The sequence below is a fragment of the Chelonia mydas genome, chromosome 5, assembly GCF_015237465.2.
Source record: "Chelonia mydas isolate rCheMyd1 chromosome 5, rCheMyd1.pri.v2, whole genome shotgun sequence".
Lineage (NCBI taxonomy): Eukaryota > Metazoa > Chordata > Testudines > Cheloniidae > Chelonia > Chelonia mydas.
Window position 1 is genome coordinate 29,421,986 of NC_051245.2, and position 19,739 is coordinate 29,441,724.

Below are 19,739 nucleotides of genomic sequence, written 5' to 3' on the forward strand. Positions count from 1 at the left end.
GCAACTTTGTTCTATCCCCACAGCACTCTCTGGTGGGCAAAAGGCAGAACTGCAAAAGTTATTTTCTGGGCGCTGCTGCTGTTCTTGAAGCACATTGCCCTCGGTTGGGCAAAAGGCGGAACTGCAGCAACATTTTGGCAGAAGCTTTTTTCTGCGCAAAATATTGGAAATCTGCAGGGCTCATTAAATGTGCGCGTGCGCAGTGGCTCAGATTTCCCCCAGGGGTACTATTCCTATAACAATGATATCAGGCAGTTACTGTATGAAAACTTTCATTTAAATACAAAATATTTGTAATCTGGAAAAAAGATGCTTATGCCATCTTAAGAAACAAGGAAGGCTTTCATCTTTTAAGTGGAATGATGAGTTGGAAGTATTCAGTATTTTCTATAAAACGCTTCCTACTGTACATGTTCTCCAGGTTTAAAGAGTGGAGACTTTTTAGTGTGTTTACAAAAGAAATCAGTTTCAGTAAGGCAGTTTCTTGAATACCTTGTGTGAGTTTAAACGCAGGTTTTTCTTTGAAAAGAGGGGTGGAGAGAGCTGGTATAGGCTCACTTTACAACCTAGATTTATGGCTCTTATAACACCCTTACATTCCTTTTTACAATTCAGTTTCTTCCTAAAAGTGTTTGAGGTTTGTCTGCTTGACGTTTGCTTGTCCTTGAGAGACAGAAGCAGAAACCCTCTGGAATTTCTTTGATTAGGTTTAACATTTGGTAATATGCCTAGCTAAATGTATGTATTTGTTGTATTTCCAAGCATCCTGGCTATAACATTCTAGTAGCTATAGCTTAATGTTCAGTATATGTACAAACCAACTTTGTAACAACTTAATAAAAATAAGTTTTATAATAATTTTATTAATATTTTTGCATCAATATTGAGTTCTCACACCCCCCCCCCAGTCTGAAAACGGTCACCTGGTTCGTGAGTTGACTGAGCTCAGAAGGTGGGGAAGGAAATGAGAGAGGGATAGCATATCTCAAAGAAGTACTGCAAGTAAAATGGATACAGGTGTCATGATATTCAGACAAGAAATGTCTAGATCCATAATAGTGTCATTTTAAAATGAGAGTACTAATAAGGAGCTTTGTAAAGATGTATTAATCATCACAACTCTCATGAGAGGTAGGCTAAGCATTACCCTTTTACTGAAGAAGAGGCAGAGAGATCAAGGCCCTGATCCATCGAACCAGGCCCTCTCCACTTAAGCACATGCCTCACTAAGTACTTGTAGAGTCCTGTTAAACTCATGAAATATTGTTGAACTTTTGTTGCTGTCCCTCCTGTTTTGCTGCTGTCCTCTTTAAACACACAGTTTACTGATTCATTGTCTACTGAGTCTTACCCATGTCACATAAACTTACAATAACCGCATATGCTATGTATGCGGCGTAGGTAAAAATGCTGTTAGATATGCTCAAGGGTCTTAGCTACCCATCTGTATTACATATGGAAAAAAACACGATAAAGCACTCAAAAGTTAGGAAATGCCAGAATTAAGGTTGCCCATGCTATCTTAATGGGCCCCATATGCATATGCATTATGATGGTCTTGAATTACATGATCACATAATTTTTCCACAGGATCCCTGCCTCATTCAGTGCATAAAATGATTGTTGCTCACTTAATGAGCAGCTATTCAATATTTAGTCTTCTCATTATCAGTGTTTGATACTAGGCCTTATTTACTGCACACTATTCAAATAAACTGCTCTGAATATGAAATTAATACATTTCTTCATGGGGTTTTCTATGGTGTCCACCACTGCAGTATCTGAGTGCTTCCCAAACGTAAATCTATTTTACAACACCCATGTTAGGTGTGGGGGTTGTATTATCCCTATTTTACAGATGTGGAGCTGAGGAAAAGAAATTAAGGCCAAAAATATGATATCCATTAATTTTGGGTGCCCAATTTACGACTACTAGGACCTCACTTTTCAGAGTATTCAGTGTTATACAGCATTTTAAATGTTCAAAGCACAGCTCCCAGTGACTTCAGCTGCAGCTCGGATTGCAGAAGTGCTGAGCACACCATCTCCAGGATATCAAGCTGGGCACCCAGAAAGAGAGGAACACAGCGACCGCTCATGACTAGTCCGGTTTAAGTGACTTGCCCAGCATTTCATAGGAATGCTGGTGTAATCAGGGTTAGGATCCAATTCACAAAGGCAACATTAGGCTGCCTTAGACCATCTTTTCTTTTACCTCAACCCCTGACTCATTCAGTATACACCTTCCAACTTCTATAACAGATAAGCTAGAGAGGTCCTACACACAACATTCTCCTGTACTATACGACCCTGATTCATCCCCAGACCAAGTCCATCCGTGGCACTAAATGAGGTTGGGGTCCTGTTGTAAAAATAGTGTGGGATGTAATTAAAGGCCATGTCATAATACATTTGAACACAGGAGCTGAATGAAGGTTGCTTGTACAACCTTAACTCTGGCATGTCCTAACTTTTGAGTGCCTGACCTTTTTTTTTTTGATAAATTGTGTCGCTAATTGCTTGGCCACTTTTTAGTTTGTTATGAAATCTATTCAAGAGCCCAAATAACCAATATCAGGCAGGTATATTGGTAATAGCCAATAAGAGGCTAGTACAGGGAAAAGTTTCAGTACGATACCAGTCTCCAGGAAGCTATCTTGTGCAGCATTGTTCTATTCATCTTACATAGAAGGTGTGCTCCCAGAGTTACACCCCTAAAGCCGTCTTTTTATACCCTACATGGTTACAAGTAAAAGATACTGTGTACATCAGTGATGGGAAACCTTTGGCCCGCGGGCCGCATGCAGCCCATCAGGGTAAGCTGCTTGCAGGCCGCGAGACATTTTGCTGACGTTGACTGTCTGCGGGCACGGCCCCCTGCAGCTTCAAGTGGCCACGGTTCGCTGTTCCCAGCCATTGGGAGCTGTGGGAAGCGGCCAGCTGCAGGGACGTGCTGGCTGTCGCTTCCCGCAGCTCCCATTGGCTGGAAATGGCAAACAGCAGCCACTGGGAGCTGCAGGGGGCCGTGCCTGCAGATGGTCAATGTCAGCAAAATGTCTCGTGGCCCGCAATCATCTTAACCTGATGGGCTGCAGATTGCCCACCACTGGTGTACAACATCTGAAATGAGATTTAACCTATCAACTTTCAACCATGATTTTTCTGATACTGTGGTCTACCTCTTTGTTCTGAACATAGGCGTTCCCAGTACCAAGGGGCATGATGGCACCTCCTAGGTTTGTACTAGGGTAGAACAATCGCGTGTCTTGTCTCTTCCATTGGGGCATTCCAGCAGTAGCCTGTGAGAATAACTGCCTGCTTGTTGCTCTGGTAAAATAATCATATGTCCTCCCCCTGACAACTTGCCTATCTACTTAAGCCAAAGTTTACTTCAGCTAATGCAAGGTGTTATGGGATAATTTAGGGTATATAATTGTTATAAAATCTGTGCTTAATGTTATTTGTGCTTAATGAATGTTAATTTTATATATATTAGTGCAGATATCATACACATTCATAATACAATATATAGATGTATGCTAACCAGCATATATTGGTCAACACTTTACAATGTTCTTTTAGCGTAGTTTTTGTGTATATTTTCCTGTTTTGTAAACTAACTGAAAAAAACAAAAAATCCACTATATAGCATCAGTTGACACTCCAATGATTCATCAGCAGAGCTGAAACCTTTAGATCTACTGCACAGACCTCTGCCTCTTGAACAAATGGAATAACTGATAGCAGTAATAGGTTGTCATCCTCTTCTATAGACCAGCACGAGATAGGGATGGGACGCTTTGCCAGTGTGTTTCACAGATATTTGCTGATAGCAGAGGAATGGTGAAACTCAAGAATCTTGGATTCCTTTCCAGGCTCTGGAGGGGAGTATGTTCTGACCTGCACAGATTCTTCTGCCTGTTCCCCCTCCTCAAACGTGATGTTTTTTCCATCTCTTCCTCACCTCTGGCTCCTGTCCCATTCTCTGCCTACCTAGTCCCAGTCTCTACCTCTCGGGTTTCTCCTCCTGGTTTCCTTGCCGAGCCAGTCCCAGTTGAGAGGGTAGAGCATGCTCAGATGCCCTGGTGATGGTGCATGTGCAGTCTGGTCAGTTTTAGCAGCTGCGAGAGCCTTGAGTGTGCTCCGTGAGGATAGAATCTTCTTTGATTTTTAGCTGTTCAAATGAAGCCTCTGCTGACCGTTGGTGAATGGTGACTTTTTTTCACAGTCTTACAACTTGGCCAAATTTGGGCAGATTTACATGAGGATGACAAAAGCCACATCCTTGACACACAGGCCACCCCCTGCCAAATTTCAAGTCCCTGCTACAAAGCGTGGGGATGACAGAACTTCTCAAAGGAAAGGTCACTAGAATTTTTAAACCTGGGCAAAACAACATACTTTTCCCTTGCTGCATTCTTGGAAACAGCTGAACCAATTTGGCTGAAATTTTCCAAAAAAGTCAACCAGCAACAGCTACCCGGCATGGAAAATTTTAGCCCAAATGGTTAAAGTCTGGCAAAGTTATGAGCAACTGAAAACAGGATCTTATGATGCAAAGTCTTGGGCAACCTTAATAATGCTGCCAGCCCTGCCTGTAATATCGTTTTAGAAAAAGCGCAACATGCTCACTGTGTGGTAACTTTCACACATAACATGTGTACGTATCATTTCTTCATGCAGTATTATAAAACAGATAGCCAGAGCTCTAACATAAGATCTTTGAAGGGGGAGGTGGAATTCAATATAAGAATTGTACATTTTTGTTAAACTGAGGAACATTAAAAACACAGTACCAATCCATAAATGCCAAGGTTGTCTGCATCTTTATGTATATGCACAAGGCCAGAATTAGAGAGGCACTGTCAACTTGAAATATAATCACTTAAAAAAAATTCAGGTACTAGACCTAACTCTGAGTTCTGCCAAATTTTTTTGTTATTTTTTTGTTATTAACAAACTGGATTTTTTTGGCTGATGTCCATGTAACGTGTTCAGTCATAATAGCAAGAAACTACATGGTAGGCGTTTGTAAGCTTGATCCAGAATATACAATGTACTTTGCTTTATCAGATTTTTATTGACATTATTTAACATATTACATCTTGTTGTTTCAGGTATGTAATAGTGTATTTAACAGCTGGGATCAATTTAAAGATCACTTAGTAATACACACAGGCGACAAACCCAACCATTGCACCTTATGTGATTTGTGGTTTATGCAAGGCAGTGAACTGAGAAGGCATCTCAAAGACATTCATAACATTTCAGAACGAATAGTGACAGAGGAGGTTCTTCCAGTGGAAGCTGTGGAAACTGAACCAGTGACATCAATGACTATTATAGAACAAGTGGAGCAAGTCCATGTACTACCAGTAATTCAGGTACAAGTGGATCCAGCACAAGTAACTATGGAACAGGTACATCCGGATCTGATTCAAGATAATCAAGTGAAAGGCGCACAGATGGACGATCTACAAGAACAGGTACAGATTAGTTACGTAGAAGTGGAACACATTCAGACTGAACAGGGTGCTGATGTACATATGGAGGAGCTACATGTTGAACATGTAAATCAGATACAAATGGAAGAGGTACAGGCGGAACTTATAGATGAAACAGATCTAGAACAAGTGGAGTCTGAAAACATTAATCAAGGAGAGCTAGAAGAGAGTGAAACTGGTGAAATAGGTGATGTGGAGACAGTTAAAGAAGATCATGAACAAGCTGAAGATTTAAAAACTCAACAAATGGTGGACACACAAGATGAGCAAGTGGATGATTAGGACAAATGACTGTACTGAGCAGGTTTAGGGATGAAATACCAAATTATTTTTGTTAATTTCTACATTGATTTTTATACCAACAGTGGTCTGCTCTCCAGCATCGCTGTCCTTAGGAAACCAGACAGGTGGACCAAATTTAGGATATTTCATATACAATTAAAATCATCCTATTGTACTTTTCCCCGTTCGTGTAATGCCTTGGAGCAAAAACTATCCCAGAGGTCGGCAGCTTTATGAGAAGTGTAATAGTTGGTTGAATAGACTGTGTCATTATTATACCCCATATGTGTGCAGTTGTTGTCACTGAGAGACTCCCCCCCTTTACAAGCCCTTGATATATACTGGCAGAGGAAGAGGGCTGGGTGTGTTTGTGTGTGTGTGAGAGAGAGAGAAAGAGAGAGAGCGAGATGGTAAAATGCTAGAATATGGGGATTCTAATGTACGCGTGGATATTTGAGGACGGTTGATTGACACATTTAGAAAACACACAGATGTTTGTCATCCAGCAGCAGTTCCTTAAAATAGCAGCAATTCTCAATATACTTTTTCCTAATCTGAACAGCCTTCTTTCAGCCTAGTTTGAAAATGCCAGACCGATGGCGACAAGTGCTGTCACTAAAGTTCTTGGAGTGCAAAAAGTCTTGTGCCTTTTCAGAATTGACTAAATTTCCACAAAGCTCCTAGAGTATTTAAGAAGCTAGTGCAGTAAAAGGCAATGTAGATAATGCTATAGTGCTTTATATTTTTTGCTTATAACTGTCAGCTACCAACTCTTGCTTTAAATTTAGATGCAGGGTAGAATGGAGCAAATTACACATTGTGACAATTGTTGAAAGGGCCACTTACAATAGGAAAAAATTAGCTGAATCCACGGTAAATGAAGCGGCTGAAAGATTGTACCGTCTTACCACTTTGTATTAAAAATGAATGCATTCAAAAACAGAGGAAATGTGTGTATGATATATCAGGTTCCTGTTTTGAAATGAAATTTTCTCTGAGACTTGACATAAAGATCTTTGTGCTAAAAAGATTTAAAGCCATAGGTATGAGTGCTAAACTGTGGATTTAAAAGTAGGAGTGTAAATATTTTAATCAGTATTATTGAACAATAAAACAATACCAACCACGAACAAAATGTGACATTACTTGCTTCAGTCACTATATTAGGAAACAAGTGTTTTAGTTTGAGTACTTGTACAGTACAATGTACACAGCAGGTAACAGTGCAATTCAGTTTAGCTCTAATGTAAAACATTCCCTCTCTTTGCAATAAATAACTGTTGGCTAGACTGTGATCTTGGTAATGACAATGGAGTTAGTGCAGATCCACTTTGACAGAGTAATCCATAACTACATATGGAACTTCATTAAAAGATGTTGGCCTGACTTTTCAAAGGTGATGGATACTTTCAGTTACCAATGCCTTTAGTGAGATTTGGCACTTCTGAAAATCAGACCACTTTTTCTCATAACTGAAAATGAAAACTTATACAGATAATTTCTCACAGAATTCTAGCAGTCCTGCAGACCCCAGACCTATCTTGTTCATTTTCCTGAAAGTGCAGAATTATTCCCTCTAGTATGCTCTCAAGTGCTTTCTCTAGTCTCAGTCTAAATGCTTGGTACCTGCCACCATTTCCCTTGAGCAACTACTCCACAGTAAACGTGGATAGATGTAAGGTTCTGAAACATAACTTGAGACAACATATAGTGGGTGCACTCTTTCTATGTATGCTGCTTTACACCCATAACATTTTAATTGTCTCTCTTTTTTAAAAAACAAAATAATCAGTGAGGTTGTGTAGATTTAACTGAGGGCAGAACTTGGCTTATTGCGCTTCACAAAAGAGTAGAAACAGGAGTCAAACAAGTGTTAATCTCCAATTTAGGGTTTCTGTCAAATCACTGCAACCAGCTTCTATTAATTTTTAACTGAAAGTATGTCATTGATTTTTCTAATGTAAATATTAGGAATATTAAATCTTAGAAACGTTAAATAGGTAAGCAGTTAAAACAATCTTCAGAAGTTATCTTTTTGTCAGGATTTGTTAAAACACACGGGTGCAGGAGCTTTTAAAATTGTTTTCTAGTAACCACCTGAAGAAAAAAGAACCACAGTAAAGAGACAAAAATGAATATTTATAATGACGGCCTAAATGTTGATTTGTTTTGTAGATATTTATGTGCTAGTGCTCATGACCATGTAAAAATGGCGAAGTGTTCTATATGATCAGCATGTGCAATGTAAGGAGTCTCCTACTACTGCTAACAAGAATTGTTTGTTTTTAATTAATGACGATAGTAGAGAAGTGTGAAATGAAACTAAAATGAATTCAGGTAAATTGTTGATCCAGTGTAGATTCAAAAGGTGTACAGTATCCAGCAGTGAATTTTGGGGAAAGAGCCTACATAGGTAAGAGTTGTGGGGAGGGGTTTGTCATACACAGAAAGTAACACGAAGTCCAGAGGTAAATTCTGCATGAGAGAGAGTAGTGTGTATCTACCTGTAGCAGGCATCTTATGAACACCCACCAGCAGCAGATAGTTTACTAATTTACAGAAACCAAAGGCTGGTCTTGCATTATTTTGTCGGATGTGAAAAAACGACCAGGGCTGCTATCTCTTCCCCAGATCATATGATGCCACCTACCTACAGTAACTCCCCACTTACCATCCTCTCGCTTAATGTTGTTTCGATCTTACATCCCTGCTCAATTACAGACCATGCTCCATTTAAAGTTGTGCAATGCTTCGCTGTAACGTCGTTTGGCTGCCTGCTTTGTCCACAGCTGGCAGCCCCCCTTATCACCTCCTCCTGCCCGCGGCAATCAGCTGGCTTGCGGCGTTCAGGAGGGAGGGGGGAGGAGCGAGGACTTGGTGCGCAAGCTCTCCCTCCCTCCCCTGCCTCTTGAATGCCGCAAACCAGCTGATTGCTGTGGGCAGGAGAGGGAGGTCGGAGACTGCAGTCCAAGTCCTCGCTCCTCCCTCCTGCCCCCTGAACACCGCAAGCCAGCTGATGAGTAAAGTGTGGGGGGGGAGAAGAGGCGGGTTAAGGGTGGGGGTTTGGGGGAAGGGATGGAGTGGGCAGGCCAAGGGTTGAGCCCCCGCCCTGGTGCTTGCAGAGTAGGGGAAGCTGTGCAACGTGCTTCTCCTAGCTTACAGCACCTTCAGCCTTCTTGCCTGCCTCGTCTCCAGTGCCAGTGGGCTGTGCCTGTGTGGGGTAAGGGAAGGGAACCTCCCAACTATAGTACTGTACTGTAGGGCAAAAAAAAATTTCCCTGGAACCTAACCCCCCCTATTTACATTCATTTTTATGGGGAAATTGGAGTCGCTTAACATTGTTTCACTTAAATTCTCATTTTTTAGGAACATAACTACACCATTAAGTGAGTTACTATATGCCCTTCACTCACTCCTGCTCTCTAGACACACATTGCTCTCATTCCTGTTTATCCCCCAGCATATGTTCTTTGCTAATCAACATGCTCCTCCACAGGGTAGGGAGCAGACCTCCAGTGGGACACCCTGAAATACCTGATTCAGTGGTGGTGAAGCAGTTCTCTAGCACTAGAAGCAAGAATCAGAGGGGGAAGAAGAAAGGGACTGGTTTGGATGGGGAAAATTTGAGTGTATAAATGTACAGAACAAAGGGTACTCCTACTTACATTTTTTTCATAATATAAGGAAGATGCATGAAATAAATGCAGCTAATATTCAAATTAAGAAAAGGAAGCACACTTATGTAATGCATAACTAGTATGGGGAACGCATTGGCACTAGAGTTGCATTAAAGAACCTAGTAGAATTCAATTGACATTAATTTGAAAATAACAGACCACAGTCATATTAGGCTAAAACTAAAATTAAGGATATAAAACCTCATCCTGTAGATCGTAAGCTGCTAATTGAGGGGAGTAGGAGAAAGTTCACGTGAGGGAAGGTTAATCCATCACATCCCTCTGTCAAGTTTCTTGTATCTTCCTGCAAAGTTACAAAATATCTATACTGACCACTGTCAGAAATAGGGTACTCAACTAGATGGACTACAGTATGACCCAGTATGGCAATTTGTGTTACTACATAGGGACAAGGAAAGCTGGGAGAAGCGAGAGATCTGTCAAGAAAAAAATCTTCGGAGGCTCCTACCTCAGCTTAAAACACAAGTGATTCCCTCCCACTTCCCTCAATCAAACTTAACATAGATACAACAGGAGGAAGGGGTGGAGAATGTATGTATGGAAAAAATAGCAGGTGATCATGTAATTAAAGATCATTGTAGCGCAGAAGCACAAGGAGTTTGAATTAAGATTGCACAGACAACCTTAATTCTGGTATTTTTTAACTTTTGGGGGCTTGACTTTGCATCCTTGATGTTCTTTTAATGTAGGGTTTTCAGGTTGGTGGGTTGGGTTGGTTTGTTTTATGTAACTTCCTAGGTTTTTAACAAAGCAAATAGAAATTCCATCATAGTAATACCAACATGGTTCTACAGCAAGGTTGGAACCTTGAGTTCCACAGCACAGACCACTGCCTGGTGAAATAAGAGTACTGCTAGCAGCAGTAGGCTATTATCCTCTGTGTGGGCCAGTCACTAGAGGGCGATGAGAGCAACATTTTTCCATCAAGTTTCATAATTGTTTGTTGACAGCAGAGGAATGTTGAGACTCAGGAAAGCTGGGTTTCAGTCCAGTTCTGAAGGCAGTGTGTTCTAGTGGTTACAGACTCTTCTACCCCGTCCCTCCAGCCTGTCCTTTTCACACCCAGAGCCGTCCCTTGGGTAGGGCAAATTGGGGCAACTGTTCTGGGCCCCAGGCTTTGGGGGCCCTATGGGCTAGTGCGATTGGCCAGCGCGGTGGGTCCTGAAAGAGACTAATCCATCACTTCCACCCTGGGCCCCCTAGGGATGGCCCTTCCCACACCCTCCCTAGCTTTTTGGCCCAGCCTTCCCCACAACCCTACTCCCAGAAAAGGCTCCTCCACAGCTCTGAATTCTGGTCACACTGTTTCCTTGCTGCTTGGGCTAAGCAGATTAGCTCTGGGAACACAGGAGAAAAAATTTCCCTGCTTTCAATTCTTGTGCCCAGTGCTATAGCAGTGCTTGGCTGTTAGGAGGAGCAAGTCCAGGATAACTCCTGCTTGGCCTCTGCAACCATAGCATGGAGTAAACTGAGCTCCGATGGAATCCTCTGCGTATTTGGCTGTCAAACTCTTAAGTCTAAGCATGTGTGAACTGAAATTTTCACAGGATCACAAATTTGGGAGGATTTTCCTGGGCACGGCAAAAGAGCCATCCCTGACACCAGGGCACACATACCCCTGCTCTCCCACATCACAATCACATGTCAAGTCCCTGCTCCAAAGGATGGAGGCAGCAGGGCTTCTCACCAAACTGTAAGAATTTTTCTAATATAGCAAAACTAATTTTTCCCCAACATTGTTCTGAGAAACAGCTGGCCTGTTTTTGCTGAAATTTTCCAAAAATTTCAGTGTGATGCAGACACTGAGCATGAAATTCTAAACAGACAGGAGACTGGTGTATTGTTCTTTTCTTTTCTTTGTTCTTTCTTCTTCAAAGCTTAACAAATTTACCAGCAACTGAAAACAAGGTCTGAGGTGTTGGACAACTTTAACTGGCAGCATCACTCCCTGCTTCACCTATAATATATACGCTCCCACCATTTATAGAGCCTCTGAGCAATTTGGGCTTAAAACTGCAGCTGATGCCTGTTACCAGAATCCCTAAAGCTGTGCTAGGGCATATGGCTTTGGGGTAGGAATCAGAGAAGAATGATGGACTTACAAGACTTCTGCAACATAAAACAATCACTCTTTTGTGGGTGCAGTCTACACCTTCTATTGTATTGCAAACACCAAGTGAAGTACATGCACCTATAAGGATGTAATTTGTAGCGTTAGTCAATCCTGCAAGAATCCTGATTTTGAATCCAACGCAATCCAGTGTGAGTGCCAATTTTGTAACCACAAGTTGGCCACAATTTGGAAGAAAATTCCCTTTGCCTGAGTTTCCTTATCTATAAAATCGGGCAAATGCCTATTTATTATCCATGTTAAGGGATTGTTGCCAGGATGAATTAATATTTTTCTATGAAAAGTGTCACTTTATTATTAGACTGTTGGGATGTTTTGGATTCCCCGAATCAATGCTGATCTTCAGTCCTAGTCTCTGAAACGCTTGATCAAGCCTACCGAGTTAAATGATCGCATTCCCATGACTGCCGTGTTTCCCCTTGCCGGGAAACCCTTGCCTGGGTAATGTCGAGAGAGCTAGCGGAGCTGTCCAAGGTTGTAGAGGAAAACAGCGGCTCGCTGGCTAACTGCATTGTCGTTTTTTAAAGCATCTCCCCCCCAGTAACTCTGCCCTAAAAAAAGATGCCCCTAATCTTGGTCCTTGAGTCCCACGCGTTTCACCAGCTGCCCACCTGTAGCTAGCGGGCTCCCCGCGCGGCGAGCGCCCCGCAGCCCTGCAGTGCCCAGGCGGGCTGTGTGTGTGGTCGGCTCCTAGCTCCATCTCGCCGCGCCCAGCCCGGGGGCCGCCTCCCGCTGCCGCCAATCAACGCCGCAGGGCCCTTCCCACCGCCGAGCGGGCGCAGAGGCGGCTGGCTCCCCCCTTCCCGGGCAGCGGGGCTGCTGCGCGGTGCCTCGCCGGGCTCCGCTTCGCCATGCCCGGCGCGCGGCCCTCAGCCTTCCCCGGGGGCTGCGGCTCTCGCTAGCCCGGCCTTCCGCGGCCCCGGCGGCCCGCCCTCCCCAGGGCCCTGCCCCCCGGAGCCCCTCCCTCGCAGCCCCTTGACAGCGCTGGTCCCCTCGCTGCCCGCGCCGTGCGAGCCAGCCGGCTGCCCGGGGCTGCAGGGGGCTGCAATGACTGCCCCGCGCAGAGCCCCGCCTGGGGCCGCCCTGCAGCCGGGCACCCTCTCTCAGCAGGTAAGGCGGCCGGGAACGGGGCAGCCGCCGCGCCCCGTTAACCTGAGATGAGAAGGGAGGATGGGTGGAGGGGAGGGAGGCTGGAGGGGGCTGGGTGTGGAGGAGGGGGGCTGGGGATGAGGGGAACGGTGCTGTGGGGTGTTTGTGTAAATGGAGGGGCTGGCTATGTTTGGCGTAAGGGCAGCAGAGGCTGTGGGGAAGCTACGGGGATGCCTGGGGAGATGCTGGGATATAGGAGGTGTAGAAGATTGGGATGGGGGTTGGGGGACTGAAGGGAGAGTTTATGGTGCATCCTGCCAAACTTTCAGATGTATTTCAAACAGTCCGTTGTTATGTGCTAGCATATTGGGATGTAATTTTAAAAAAAAAAAAAGTTTGCTGCCCTTAGGATGCCCAGACATACCAATATTAGGGGCTTTGTCTTGTGGTAGGCAGCTATACCGCAGAAAAACAAAGTGTCCTGGTTTTTCACACTTGCTGTCTGGTCACCCTAGCTGCCCTTACAGTGCTTGCTGAGGTCGTTGCCTCTAGCATCCCTGGCTGCAGCTTGTTCCACAGCCTGTATACCAAGCCAAGCATTCCTAGTGTTTGTGGGGTCAGAGGGAGACAAGGTAACATCTTTCATTGGACCAGTGTCTGTTGGTGAGAGAGACAAGCTTTCAAGCACACACAGAGCTCTTCTTCAGGTCATTTGTGAAATCATGTTTTGCCAACGGAAAACTTAAAGGAGACTGTTGGCCTGATATTGCTTTAGTTCTACAAAGCATTTTTGAGACGTTTATTCATCTGCAGTCTAGGGCCCACTTGCTCTGGTGGAGTGTGGCAGCTGCTTTGCACTGTCCCCCCAGTACAAAGCAGCCTAAAGCTGGCAAAGCCAACCCAAGCACGAGGGTGGAATATCTCCCCAGCATAGGGGGAATTCTCTGATGGCATAGAGCTGGCATAGTTGCTGCTGTCCTGTCCTCCTTCCCTGATGCTGACATCAAGGGCATGACCAAGGTTTTCTTACTTCCCACCAACTCCCTGCTGCAGTATGGGATCCATAGAGTAGTTATGGACTCTCCCAAATGATGGCAAAGGTTTTGAACCAGCACGCAGCCAGCCTAGTATTGGAGGAGCGCAAAGGCCGCCTTTTGCATGCCCTCCTCCTGAGCTGAGCTGTGTGTCCCTCAGACATAGCTGAGGATCTGAGCCTAAAAATGTATCAAAGAAGAAAGAGGTGTTTATGTTGTAGCAGGGGTGGCTGCAATCATTATAGTTAGAGTTAGTTAATAGTTTTCATTCTAAATCTCTGTCTTCACCTTACACGTCTCTGTAAATTCAACATTTGGGGCTGAAATATCAGGGCATCACCTCTGCCCCCCATTGATTTTCTGTGCAAAATATTTGAGCAAAAACAGATCAGCTGTATTTGAAAATGAGACTGAAAATACTACTTTCCTCACTATTAAAATGGAACAGTACTACATTTGGAACCTGAACCTGAAATGTGACATGCAAATAGACCCGCTTGAGGAGAAATGCCTTTGAGTGCTCCTGTGAAATTTGGTTTTGATCAAAAATTGTTTTTTCATGTGACTGAGTTAAAATCCTTTTAAGATCACATCCTGCTCAGGAACATGTTGGCTGTTTCTTGTTTGTTGGCTTTTCCTTTGCTAATCTTGTAAAATAAACATTTGAGGAAGCAGGCTGTGTATTCTGCATGGCTAATTTAGCTGCCTATTGAAAAGAATATTAAATTTGTACATAAACTAAGCAAGGAGCTCCACGTTATCCCTTTCTCCAGCTCCTTGTGCAATGCCTTGCTAAAGTGCACCATAAGGGAGTGAGCTGCTGTGGTCCCTCGCAGCTTTCCCCCTAGAGTAGGATCCTGTCAACGGGACTTGCAAGAAAGTGCTGTCCAGCGGAGTTCCAAGAGCCGCCCCATTCCCACTGTCTCCTCATTATATCTCACCATAGGGAGAGTTCCTGTGGCATTGACAAGGTGAGAATTGATTGAGGGAAGGCTTCTGGGTACCTTATAAGGAGCACTGGATGAATCCTTGCTCTGCCATACCTTAAGGTTTCTCCATCTGACAAAGGCATAAGGCTCCTTGAATATGCAAGAGAGGGGCTCTCCCAAGCTGTATGGGACAGACTGTTCCAGCAGGCTGCTGCTAACTTGTTTCAGATTGTGGGTTTTACCCACATTATTGTCAGTTTTCACTGACCCAATAGAGCTAGTCAGTTCTGAAAATCCTGGCCACAATACATGAGTGCTTATGAAAATATTAATGTAAATACCATAGAAACAAGAGAAAGTATCTTACACAAAGTTTAAGTCAATAATGACATAGAGCAGGATTATGAGAATGAAGCTAATGAAAGAAGAATGAAAAACAATTGCAAGATAATATTTGTGAGAATCTACAATTGGAGGGAAAGTGGCACTATATATGGTATGTGATGCAGTGTGTGATTTAATCAAAGGTTATACTGTAATGCATACTAGGGGGCAGTGACTTTAGAGTGCTTAATTGTGCATCTTGAATGGTCTAACATAGTATTTTTTTTGTATGTAATAGCAATCCTTCCCCCTACGTTTCTATTTTAATTTTCTTAGTCGTGTAAAATAACTTAGGGGGTGAACCAAAGCTCTTTGAAACGATTGGAAAGATTTCCATTCACTTCAATAGGCATTGGATCAAATTCCTTTTGTCTGTACATCTGGAGACTCTTGACAATGGAAATACTTTGTTGTTTTTGTAGTTTTTTTGGTGCTGTCATGAAAAAAAGAAAGATCTGGAGTAAAACCTTTTTTCTAAAGGGTACCTAACAATTTTATGTCAAATTTCTAATGACTCACATAAGACTACCTTACTCCAGAAGTAGTCCTGCTGATTAAATGGAGCTACTTTATGCAATAAGGTGGCAGTCTAGTTCCCAGATTTTTCTTTCACAACTCTGAGGTTGTGTCATGAATCCTCCTTATTAGGCAGAGCAGGATTAAAAGTAAATATTGTCTAAAACAAACTGACAAAAATATATTTCCCTTTGCCCTATGCCAACCTGAGTTTTAAAAAACCTGCTGCAAAGAATCTGGCTATGAGGACTTAAAAAAATCTGTACAATATATTCCCACATGCTGTGCTTAACTCTAGAATCCAGTACTATAATCTATAATAAACACATTTCTAGTTTGCTCAGTTTTCATCTACAATCTAAGTATTTTGGGGTAGCATTCCTTTATCTCTTATAGAATTACTGATCTTTGGCCCCTATAAACCAGATAAAATGACTGTTCCCCTGACAAGATTTGCCTCTTCTGTTTCTACAAGGTGACTGGTATATACATTTCCTTTGTATTACAGTACATATCATAATGAAATATTTCTACATTATCCATTTGTATCCACATTTATCCATTTATGATGGTTATACTGTCTCTGCTTGAGTCTTTATCCAGCACTTCAATTCCCTTCCTGCTTTCTTGCCCCTGACACTTTCTGAGTTACAGAACAATTTACGAGACTGGCCAATTGCATTCAGAGCATCGCTTCATTTGCAGTTGTCATTCTGAAGAGACATCTACGCAGCTTTCTTTGATTGTGGCTTGTACCTTGCTTTTACTGCTGTTCATATGGAGAAAAAGAAAGTGCACCCCGATCTCTTCAAGCTATCTTTGATGTAATATTCCAGAGAGTTGACAGAAATTCAGGATTTCTCATGCAAGTACAGTGTTCTGATGTTTGGAAAAAAAACTCTGCTATTAAAAATGAAGATAAAGGGACAATGTCAAGATGGTGTATATTAAAAATATTTCTTAAACCACTGCATATTATTAAAAACTGAAATATTTTTTTAAATTGAAATGATTCTCCCCTCACTTATGCTGATTGTAAATCGGAAGTAACTGCATTGAAGTTAATCAAGTTATATTGGCATAAAAATGATGTAAATGAGGCAGAATAGGGCCCCCAGTTTATGCATTTAGGCCCCAAGCCATCAAAGTACCTATGCACATGCTCAGCTTTAATGATGTGAGTAGTTCCATATATGTTAATGGAACTAACAACATGCTTAAAGTTAAGCACATGGTTAAATGCTATGCTGGATTGGGGCATTATTAATATTTTATATAGTTTAATTGGTGTATATGGCAGCATCAGATAAGTGCAGTTATTTACAAGAAAATAACAAATCCCTGCCCCAAGAATTTTAAAATCTAAGGCTCTGATCCTGCAAAGACATACACATAAGTTTAACTTTACACGCTATGAGTGGACTCATTGAAGTTGCTTGCCTCTGTGTGTGTGTGTGTGTGTGTTTAATAATTTAATTTTCCCCAGGGTAAGTAAGAGGGAAGATACAAGAGGGTACAATATTATATTAATACTATACATTAGATACATACAAAGAATATAATTTTGTAACAACAAACATTATTCAATCAAATAAAATTTACTTTTAGTCATACATACAGACATCCTCTCATATTTCCTATCAGTACCGATTCAATGGCACACTTCCAAAAAGCAAGACCTGGTTTCTTGATTTTTTTTTTTTAATATTTTTTCACTTTTCTTAAATGATTTTTTTATTCTTAAATAATTTATCGTCTAACATTTTCTGAGATTCAGAACAGTTTCAGAGACTGATCAGTCCAACTGCTAAAGTTGGGAGAGAGTAAGTTTCCACTGTTTATTTACCCTGACATTTGTAAATATTATGGTCCAAACTCTGGTAGCTTTTCTCCCATTGAAGTTCTTCAGTAAGGACTACTTTATTTAAAAATAGTCCCACTGACTTCAAGCAACACACATGATGATGCCAGTCAGTGAGACTATTTGGGGAAGAAGGTACTACTCATTGTAAGGGTATCAGAAAATGGGCTTATATAAAAAAGGTCTCATGAAGGCTGTTATTTCTAGATTTTTATGTACTAGTTTAGGTAATGTGACTTTGGAATCTTGTTGTATCGTATTTAAAAACTGCAGAAGTAATCTGCTGCTAGGTTTGTTTAAAGTTTTCTTTAAATTATAAGATCTTTGGGCCAGGGAATATCTTTTTGTTATGTGTTTGTACAGCACCTAGAACAACGGGGCCATGATCCATGATTTGGACCTCAGCGTGCTACTGCAGTGAAATAAATAATTATGATAAACTATGTTGAAGGCAATTAATTTACACCAGGCATGAATTCACCCCACTTAATGTGATAGCATCACGAGAAACTGATTGAATAGCCTTTTCTTCCAAGGTCAGGTTTTTCTGTGGTCCCTATCCATACTATTGTAGAGTTTTCTGCACTCTAAAATAACGTGTCCTCTTGAACAAGTATGTCAGCATTTCCCACTACACAACGTGATGCAAGGCATAGGCATAACCAGATGTGACATGTCATCCCGGGTGAAGTGCTGAGCCTGCAGGAAATAAAAACAAAACAGTGGATTATTCTGAGCTGTATTTTAAAAATGCTTAAAAAGAAAAGGAGTACTTGTGGCACCTTAGAGACTAACCAGTTTATTTGAGCATGAGCTTTCGTGAGCTACAGCTCACTTCATCGGATGCATAGCTGTAGCTCACGAAAGCTCATGCTCAAATAAACTGGTTAGTCTCTAAGGTGCCACAAGTACTCCTTTTCTTTTTACGAATACAGACTAACACGGCTGTTACTCTGAAACCTTTAAAAATGCTTGTTTTTCATTGGAGCAAATATGAACAGGAGCTTATAAATTGTAGCCATACTAATAGAGGAGAGTCCCATACAGCTGGGAACAGCACAAACAGCATCTGCATGCACAGCCTTGGCCTCTGGAAGATTACTAAGATTCAAAAATTTGGGGAATTGCCCCCCCCTTTTGCATTTTTAGAGGGGACCTAAACCATACCCCTGGTACTTGCCTCCAACAATGGAATGATCTTGTAGAAATTCTATGGGGAGAAACCTACAATTTCTCATTCCCTACGTGGGTTTTCAGTGTGTAGGACCAGAATATTCCTTAGTGCTTATATAGTGCTTTATTATTTCAAAGCACTGTACAGTTATTAATGAATTCAGTTTCTCGACACCCGTGTGAAGTAGGTAAATATTTATTATCCTGTACCAATGTGATAACTGAGGCACAGACATATTAAATGATAAAGATTAAATTAAAGCTCTACAGGGAGTCAGTGGTGGAACTGGGAATAGAACCTGGCATCCTGACTCCCTTCCTATGGCCTATGAACAAAACCATCCTTACCTTCAAGGAAGCCAGGTTATTGGAAGAATTAGAACTCCACTCTCTAGTTCTCTGAGTGGAAAATAGATACCCCTGTCCCCTTGTTTGAATAAGCAAGGTGCACCTCTTTCCTCATCATTTATGTCAGGAGTACTGTATTATTTCTAGGGCTGTCAATTAATCACAATTAACTCAAACGATTAATGCAAAACAAATTAGCTAGATTAAAAAAATAATGATTAACTGCAGTTTTAATCACACTGTTTAAGTGGTAATAGAATACCCATTTACATTTATTATAAATATTTTGGATATTTTTCTACATTTTCAAATATTGATTTTAAGTACAACACAATACAAAGTATACAGTGCTCACTTCATATTATTATTTCTGATTACAAATATTTGCACTGTAAAAAAGATAAAAGAAATAGTATTTTTCAATTCACCTCAGACAAGTAATGTAGTGCAATCTCTTGTATCGTGAAAGTGCAGCTTACAAATGTAGAATTGTTATTATTATTATTACAAAGCTGCACTTAGAAACAAAACAGTGTAAATCTCTAGAGCCTACAAGTCCACTCAGTCCTACTTCTTGTTCAACCCAAGCGCTAAGACAAACAAGTTTGTTTACATCTGCAGAAGATAGTGCTGCCTGCTTCTTATTGACAATGTCACCTGAAAGTGAGAACAAGCATTCTCATGACACTGTTGTATCCGGTGTTGCAAAGTATTTACTTGCCAGATATGCTAAACTTTTGTATGCCCCTTGATGCTTCGATTTGTAAGCTCTAAAGTTTTACATTGTTTT

At 41.7% G+C, this 19,739-nt stretch overlaps 2 protein-coding genes across 5 annotated transcripts in view; both read left to right on the forward strand.

Moving 5' to 3' along the window:
* Positions 1–6,916, forward strand: part of ZNF131 (zinc finger protein 131) — a 40,426-nt gene extending 33,510 nt beyond the window's left edge. For all 4 annotated transcript variants that reach the window (XM_037902743.2, XM_037902744.2, XM_043546524.1 and 1 more), the window contains one exon: positions 5,118–6,916. In XM_037902743.2, the coding sequence (XP_037758671.1) occupies positions 5,118–5,786 (669 nt within the window). In that variant the 3' untranslated portion in view covers positions 5,787–6,916. The remainder of the gene's footprint in view (positions 1–5,117) is intronic.
* Positions 6,917–12,615: 5,699 nt separating this feature from the next.
* NIM1K (NIM1 serine/threonine protein kinase) overlaps positions 12,616–19,739 on the forward strand; it is an 84,552-nt gene continuing 77,428 nt past the window's right edge. Inside the window, exon 1 of the mRNA XM_043546530.1 lies at positions 12,616–12,725. The gene's annotated coding sequence lies outside the window, so the exon portion shown is untranslated. The remainder of the gene's footprint in view (positions 12,726–19,739) is intronic.